This window comes from Petaurus breviceps, unplaced genomic scaffold, assembly GCF_028583685.1.
Source record: "Petaurus breviceps papuanus isolate PSGF00001 unplaced genomic scaffold, PetGlider_PUasm1.0 90847, whole genome shotgun sequence".
Classification (NCBI taxonomy): domain Eukaryota; kingdom Metazoa; phylum Chordata; class Mammalia; order Diprotodontia; family Petauridae; genus Petaurus; species Petaurus breviceps.
The window spans coordinates 22,551,613-22,560,592 of record NW_027187360.1 but is presented as its reverse complement, the minus strand read 5'-3'; the positions used below and the strand labels follow the sequence as shown (position 1 = coordinate 22,560,592).

Genomic DNA, 8,980 nt, shown 5'->3' with positions numbered 1-8,980 from the left:
TCTCTCTCTCTCTCTCTCTCTCTCTCTCTCTCTCTCTCCCTCTCTCTCTCTCCCCATTCCTTCCTTCCTCCCCTCTCTCCCCTACCTCTGTCTCTTTTTCTCTCTCTCCCCCTCTCCTCTTCTCTCTCGGTATCTTACTATGCTTCTGTCTCTTTTTCCCTTCTCTCTCTCTCTCCTCCCTTCTCTCATTTCTCTCTGTGTGCTTCCGTGGCTGTGGTTTTCTCGCTATGTCTCTCTCCCCACGTATCTCTCTCTCGGTGTATGTCTGTCTCTCCGTGTCTCTCCTCCACCACTCTCCAAAATTTTTGTCTCTCTTCCCTAGTGCTAGTCTTTCTCGCTCCTCCTTTTAATTATAAGAGGCTTTTCTGATTGGGCAGCCAAGAAATCCCAGAGGGCTACTCCAAGGCATATAACAAGGGAGGGGACCGAAGTGGCAACTAGATCCCGCCCCCCGCCCCCAACCCGGGTGCTTCGGCGTTGGCAGTGGCGGGGGAGGAGGTGGATAGAGACTGAAGGGACTGAGGACTGAAGAGAGGAAAAGGTGCGAGAAGCCTCAGAACAGACTAGACACATCTCCTCCTTCTCAGGCGCCCCTCCCCCCAGCACCCCTCTTCCGAAAGACCTCTGGCTTTAAGTCAGAAAGCGGCACGGAGGTTGGGGGGAGGAAAAGAAAAGGGGACAAATTTCTAGGAGTGGAGGGGATTGTTTCCCCTTTCCTGAAAGCAGCGCTTCGGGAGAGCAGGTAGCTTCCTACTGGAAGCTTGTATGCCCTGATGAGTGTGGGGAGAGGCGACCTTTTCCCGGGCTCCGCGGAGCTCCCCGAGAAGGCAATGGCGGAGCTCAAGTCTCTGTCCGGAGACACCTACCTGGCCTTAACCCAAGGGTACACAACTGCATCTTTCCCTTATGGCTCTGTCCGCGGTGCTGAAACGCACCGAGGCTACAGCACATCAGCTACGGGAGACTTTCATGGGGCTCCTCTGGCCAAAGGAGGAGCAGCGGAGAGCAGCGGGGAGCAGAGCGGCGACGAGGAGGACGCCTTTGAACCTAGGAAAAGGAGTACTGGCTTCGACCCCGACGCCAAACTCAAGGCGGGGACTCTGGCCAAGAAGCCCAAAGAGCAACGCTCCTTGCGCCTGAGTATCAACGCCCGAGAACGGAGACGCATGCACGACCTGAACGACGCCCTAGACGGGCTCAGGTCGGTCATCCCCTACGCGCATAGCCCGTCCGTGAGGAAACTGTCTAAAATTGCTACACTTCTTCTAGCGAAGAACTACATTCTGATGCAGGCCCAGGCTCTTGAGGAGATGCGACGGCTGGTAGCCTATTTGAACCAGGGTCAGAGCCTCACTGGCCCTATTCCAGCCGCATTGACTCCCTTTGGCCAGGCCGCAGTATATCCCTTTTCAGGCACAGCACTAGCTGCCTGTCCCGAGAAATGTGCTGCCTTCTCGGGTACTCCCTCTGCTCTTTGTAAGCACTGTAATGAGAAGCCGTGATTAGGTGTGTATCTAACCCTGTCCCCACGTCTCCCACCGCTACCTTCCCTCCAGTCCCTTGCTCCTTCCTTCCCCTGTCCACTGCCTTCTAGCCTCCTCGCAACACCGTTTCATTTAGAATTGTTACAATCCTTATTCTGATCCCCCAGCCTCCCCCGCCTGCCACCCCCTTCACCTTCCGGTTCTTCTCAAAATTGTTTAAACGAGAAGCAACAAAAGGAAGGGGGAGGGGGATACACCAGGCTTCCGACCTCGGTGTAGTTTGTGTTAAAACTGTCTTATGCAATCGCTTTCCTCAGCGGCCCGGGCTAAGCAAGTCAGAGAAACTTCACTTTCCCTCCTCACCCTGTCCGCACCTTTCTAGCCCCACATTGAGACCGCTCACGCTTTGACACAGAAAATTATTCCTTGCAGCAAGTCCCCTTGGGCCTGGGACTGATCATAATGAGCGTAGATGGATTTCCGAGCGTCCGGAGCCTAACCTAGTAAACTATGCAACGCGGGCCCCACCAATAAGCCCCAGATGTAGGGACTCAAGTCCCGGATTCTGGGCCCGGTTTCTCTCTCTTGTGCGTTCTATTTCCAGGAACCTTGAAACTTTCCAAACCCCCAGACGCAGAAGTTCAGTGCTGCTAGCCAGGGTATTCATCCTCCGTCTAACCCCACCACGCCTCACCCTACAGAACTCCGGGCTTGTTGATTAGTGTTTTTTGGAACCAAGAGTTGACATTCGACTCCCTCTGCCTCATACCTCTTCCCAGAGCTTGGCCTTCTCAACCAAAGCCTTCTGGCATCCTGGACAGGTGTCTTCTTCCCAAACCATTGTTTGCACGAGGAATAAATGCTGAGAGTGAAATGATTGTGGGGAAAAATCGGAGATTTTGAATAAACTATCAGACTCAAATCACATAAAGGTCTGGTCTGCACAGCTGCACTGTAGGCCAGATGGGACCAACGATGTGCTTGCCGTATAAACAGCTAGGGTTAGAGACAAGTCTGACTAGGTGGTCTGAAACTACAAAAGTCAACCTTCCATGGATTTCATGGGATTTTCTTGGCCCTAACCTGAAGCTATCCCAGAACAAAAGCTAGCCCTAGCACAGGACAGCTCTGTGAATGCTTTTGTCAGGACCTAAAAAATCTAGTAAACAGTGTGAACTGGTGGTTGGAGTTTCCTGGATCCCAGAGCCAGCACCTGAGTCAAACTAAACTTCAAACTTGTCCCCAGGGACAGCATAACAACTCTAACTCGGGGCAAGCTGTAAAGTCGCCATGCCTGCCCATTGCCCGACAATTTGACACCAATTTCCAATAGAAGATGTGTTGTAACCTCCAGGTGAGTAAGTTGTGATATTGTCACATCCTCATCCCTAGCCGAGGTTAGCTATAATAGAAAGAACTGGAAAAAATGTCAACCCCTTCATTTTATAGGTAAGGAAACTGAGGCTCGCAGAAGTTAATTGATTTGACCAAGTTAATTGATTTTGACCAAGATCATACAGGTAGCAGGCAGCAAGGATAAAAAAAGTAAGTCTGACTCCAGATCCATTATTCTGTCCATTCATCTTTTAAGAGGAATTGCTGATGCCATGTTTCCTTTTTTTTTTTTTCTTAAAAAAATGCTAAGATCCTTTCTACAATTCTCTGTAGTGGTTACAATTCACAAATTTTTTCATTATAATCCTGTAAGCATTGTCATTGTTGTTGTTGTAAATCCCATTTTGCAGTAGAGAACACTGAGACCCAGAGAGATTATAATATGCCCAAAACAGTAAGTAGCAGAGATGGCTTTCAAACCCAAATGCTCTGGCTCCATGTCTCCTGCTCTTCCCACCACACCACTCTAAGAAAACCACTACCAACCACCAGTGTCACAGCCACCATACAACCTGGTACAGTTACAGCTTGAGGGGGTGGATCTGTCGGGGACCATTTGTGTTAGACTCGGGGGTGTAACTGTTTGTGGTTATTAAACCAATTTCCACGCCTGTCTCTGGTGTTATGCTAATAGGAAGAGGACAGCGACCGCTACTAAGTGGCTTGTCTATAGTGGTTAACTTTAATGAATACATTGCAAAAGGACTTTTTGTATTTGCAAAGTGAAGTGTGTGATTAAGTCTCATTCATAAAAAGACATATGCTTAGTACTGGTTTCAGCTAATTTCCATTTTTGTTCCCTTTTCCCCCCAATAGACTAGTTTATCTATTCTCTTCGTTCAGATAGCTCTGTTTGAAAAACTAGTTACTAAATCCTTTCTTGGCAACTTAAGGCAGGAAGACTGAATGTAGTCCAAAGTATTGGGAAAAGCCAGGAAATCCAAATCACTGTTAATTCTGGGGTAATGCTGAAGTGTTCTTGAATGAGCATTATAAATAATAACAAATATAGATTTTAAGGGGAAATATTTATTTTGATGGAAAATGTCAAAGATACATTTGGCACATTAGTTAGATACAAAAAATAAATGCATTTCTATTTCAGTTTCTTTTCAACTGACAGTATAGTAAAGATTTACAATAAAAAATTAATTCATTGGGATTTATTCACAATGGAATCTATCATTTATCTTTTAAGAATCATTATGTTGGCTAAAATAACTGCTTGCTTTTCTAATCACATAGCTTAGGAAATTCTCTGGAGAAGCAAAAAATTTTAATACTACGTATCATTTTTTATTTTTACATTTTTGTTTGCTGAATTTTCTAACTTGGAAATTTTATGATTTTTTTCCCCTCTCTAAGCTTAAGTTTTAAAAGAACTTTTTTAAAGTATCTTTAGCTATTTGGGGAAGGGTCTGTGATTTTATCTGCCTTAGGAGCTTCATTTGAGGTATCTCTCTTCTGATGAAGATCAACAACTGTTCTGCTACTTGTAGTCTTCGGTCACTGCCTACAGAACAGAGAGAATAAGACTTACCCAGAGACCCCACAGCTAACATAGAAGGACTTGAACTCAGGTTTTCCTGACTCCAAGAATGATTTTCTATCCACAGTTCCATGCTGTCTCTTCTCTACCTTTAGCTATTCAACTGTTTAACTATTAGTCCATGTGATAAGCTCCTGGCTTAGAAACTCCCTCCACAGTTGCAGATAGGCATCTTTTAAATATAGAAAATTGCCTAGGGAATTTTAAAGTGTCTTGACCAGGTCATACAAACAGTATGAATCATAGGCAGGATTTAGAACATAGATCGTCTTGACACCAAAGGCAGAACTCTATCCACTAGGCTACCACTGCCTTTCTTAGCTAGTCATCCAGTCCATAAACAACTCCTGCTAAATGAAGTGCTTTCCTGTGTAGAGGGTGCTAAAATACAGGGTGTCTCAAAAGTCTTAGTGTAGCCTTAAGATTTCATACCTTAAAAATTCCTCATAAAGACACTTTTAGTGAAGAAATCTAACACGATAAACCATGAACTTGTAAAAGGTAATAAACAGCAGAATCCAAATTTTCAAATATAAATGCAATATTGTGTGGCATGCAAAGTTAAGAGGCAGACAATCTGGTATGATGGAAAGAGAACTGGGTTTAGAGTCAGAGAGATTGTGTTTGAATCCCAGCCTTTCTACTTACTGCCTTTGTGACCCTAGGGAAGTCATTTTTACCTCTGTGGTTCTCAATTTCTTCATTTTAAAATGAAGGGGTTGAACGAGGTCCCTGTAAGAGTTAAATCTATGAACCTAAAGGGAGTCTAGAAGAGAAAATAAAATACTACTATTAGTTTGACAGGCAAGTGGAAATTTCCTGATTGCAAAGCTAATCATGATGTAATGCCTTTAAGCACAGTAGTTGATTTAAATTAATAGGAAGAAACAGCACTTAAACTTTTCCCAAGATGCATGGAGTTTCCACATACTTCTTCACTTGACTTTCTTATGAGGATATAATTAAAGCAGATTAAATTAGATGATGGCTATGTCTCTATAACCCCAAAATAGATAGTTGAAAAAGTTAAAATTCAGTCACTGAATATTTTTTCTTCATAATGTCAAATTGCCAATTATTTCAGGGGTACAGATGAGTAGCTGAAGAGTTTGCATTTCCCCCAGATGTCTGGATTCTTTCTAGGACACTTGTTGAAGAAAGAAATAAATCACAAGGGAATACAATTTTAATTCCCATTACCTATAAAGGTACATCTTAAATATTCTATCTAGAAGCCACAATCATTTCTTTAGTATTTAGGCTGGAACATAAATATAATATAATCTACGTATACATATAAAAACAATGTTTCTTAGTCCATCAAATTTAGATGTTGTCTTTTCCACATCTCTTTAATTTATAAATTCAACCTCTTCTTACTCTTCCAAAATAAATACAAATATTTTGAACAATTCTTTATTGGTGAAGTGTATGGATGTGTCACACAAATATTTAATAGTTTCTCTGACCTATATTGATTATATAGACAGAGAAGCATCAAAACCTAGTTTGTTTCTTTCCTCTTTCTTTCACAAGAGAAAGAAATTGTTCCTCTGTTTGAGGGGTGATGATCCAGATACAGCAGTTCTCAATGTGTGGTTGAGAGAGAGAGGGAACCCTGCAGATCCCCAAGATCCTTGCAGGGAGTCTGAGATAAAAAAATTATTCTCATAATAAGATATTTTAATTTTTAATAATATATAAATATTATCTGTATAATAAATATAAACAAAAACAAAAGTTCTTTGGGAAATCTTCTATAATTTTTAAGATTGTAATGGATAAAGTATAATTTTTTTAAGTGCAGCCAAAAAGTTTGAGAACCATTGGTTTAAAGTTACCCATGCTATGACTTTTACCTCATTTCCCCCCTAAACTTTGATTCATCTATTTCCCTAACCTGTCTTTGAATGCCAGAATTCAATGGATAAACAGCTGTTTGCAGTTATCACAAAAGTGAGATCTCTGACTATACCTTTCTATTCAGTTTTACAAAAATTTAAATATAGTAAGACAACCAGTGAAAATACAAAGGTGATTATATTATAAATGGTATTTGGTTGATGCCCAGCATCTTTGCCCATGACTTGGTTGAAGAATTATTCTTCAGCTCAGAAGGTCTCATTTTATAGAATAAATTCTAAAACATTTCAATGAAGAACCTCCCTCTACTGTTATTCTAAATCCATTCTCCTGGCCCCATGCAATCTCAGGTAATAGGAGTGGCCTCTAGAAAAACTGAATTCAGTGCTTCTGATCACTATCTATGGACATGTCACCAGACCAAGTCCCTGCTGCATCCACTAAATTTTCTCTCTAGATATGTTCACCTGGCTTAAATAAAATCTTTCCAGGCAGTTCATCACTTGTAATTAAAGGCAACTGAGTTAATCAGGCCATACTTAATCATCCAGGAATGAGGATGATTGAGGTTTCAGGAACAAATCTCAAACTAACATTCCTCCTCAACCTTGGACTGTTTCTTCGTGATATCAAGAGCCCTATAGAAAGATGAAAAACTCAGTCAAATCTGTTGTTGTTGTTCTACCCATTTCTGCTCAGACAGTTTCACCATTCCTTCCACTTTACTAAGCAGATGAGTTCTTTTGACCTGTGTCTAATTTGATAGCTTGTTAAATGCTAAAATCACACATGTACAGATATGCTCACACACACACATGCACACCACATATTCATACACACACACATACCTCAAGAGATTTTTTTCCAAAATCAGAAATTCACAGAAACTCTTTTCTCCATGTTTATAAGAAATACTATTTTAGGAGGTGTACATCAATAGTTTGTCACAGTCAGAAAAACATACCCTGAAAATTTGCCCCTTGAATAAAGCATGATACAGCATGAAATTATTACTAGAATTTAACCTAGCAAATGTAGAAAACACAGTAGAATTCTTTGAAGTGCATGGTGTGTTTTAGCCTTAAAGAAATCTTTTCTCTAAATTACCAATGCAGAAAAAAAATTCCAGCATATTCTCTTGTACATAATAGGTGCTTAGCAAATGTTTCTTAAATTGAATAATAGTGAATCAAAATTCTAATATGATCAAGAAAATCATTTTCTGAACAGGACTGATCTTAAGAGTAGATGGAGTAGACATCAAGCCATTATGAAGCATATGGGAGAGAGACAGGACTCCTTGCCTAGAAAGATGTCCCCTACCAGCCTCCTGGGGAACTGTCATTCTACCATTAGAGAGGTCTGTCCCTTTGAGCAAAGATTATCAAGTAGCAACTCAACACGGAAGTTCCTTGTTTCAAAGTACATTATTCATTACTGAAACCAGGACCCCAAAGCAAAATATTTCTTATTGTGCATGGTTATGTTGTTTTGTTTTCTTTCATGGCTGCAAGGCAGCCCTTTGCCTCTGCTGTAACTCAACACAAGAGAAGATGCAAAACTTAACAAAATAAAATTCAACAAGACTTCTATAAATCACAGAAAAAGAAAAAATGCAGTTGTAGATGTTTATTTTGCCACATTACTAGACAGGTTACCATTCAGTTTGGATGCCTATTTTGGTCAATTTGTATTTCTCCTATTTCCTTTACAGGATGAGAAATGAAACATCAAGTGAAAAGCAGCCTCCTCATGAAAGGCAAATATTATTTTCCCCAAAAGAAGAGTGAAAATATGAAGACCATCACTGTCATCCAAGAGTCCAGGTTTGCTTCATCATCTCTGTTGTGAGCAAGTTCTTTCTGCCCGGAAGCAGTACATAGTTCCTAAGCCCTAAGAATTGCAGAGGACAATGATTGCAGTGCTTTTCCTAATGTGAATTTGTTTGTGACATGTTTCCAGTCTTTAATCTCTTTTGGCATCCCATTTACAGAGATGAAAACAGGGATTTGTGATGTACTGAATTGTTTCTGTAACAATTACCTCTTTGGATTCATGGATCTGTAGCCCTGGCCAGTCTAATGCTTCCAACAAAAGTATATTTAGTAAAATTAGAAACTTAACATGCTTTGAAAATGGAAAGCCTATTATCTGGCAGTAAAATTCCCAAATGAAAAACACCTATGTTAGTGTAAATGTAGTAGTTAACATATAATCTACAGAGGGGAATTTTAAAAATCCTATATTTCAATATTCACCCCCCAAAGAAATAATCTCAGTATAATTCCCCCTATGAAAAGGATTTTTCCCCTTTTCAAAAGATGAACAGATATGTCTATTTAAGAATACTGATGAACAACCTTTATGCCTTCTCAACAGCCCTATCATTAAAGTGCTTTGAATACTTATTCATATAAGACAATGTATGAAACTCTAATTATTAAATATTATTCTTTATCTGTCACTGTAAACTTTAAATCAAAATTATCTCTGCAGGTCACAAAACTACAAGGGCCAGAGATTAAGGCATGTACATGGAAACTGTCACCTGATACATACATATATATACATACATATAAACACATATGTATATATACATATATGTGTATGTGTATATATATAGGAAGAGAGAGAGATATTTAATTTTCCTGTTGATGTCTTCATTCCATCATCTTCCATGACCTGTGAA

The 8,980-nt window shown here is 40.5% G+C and overlaps 1 protein-coding gene across 1 annotated transcript; it reads left to right on the top strand.

Moving 5' to 3' along the window:
• The first annotated feature begins 773 nt into the window (after window positions 1–773).
• On the top strand, window positions 774–1,656 carry BHLHE23 (basic helix-loop-helix family member e23). The gene has a single exon (XM_069072786.1). It carries the CDS (start codon window positions 774–776, stop codon window positions 1,500–1,502), a length of 729 nt encoding a protein of 242 aa, XP_068928887.1. The 3' UTR covers window positions 1,503–1,656.
• The last annotated feature ends 7,324 nt before the right edge of the window (window positions 1,657–8,980 follow it).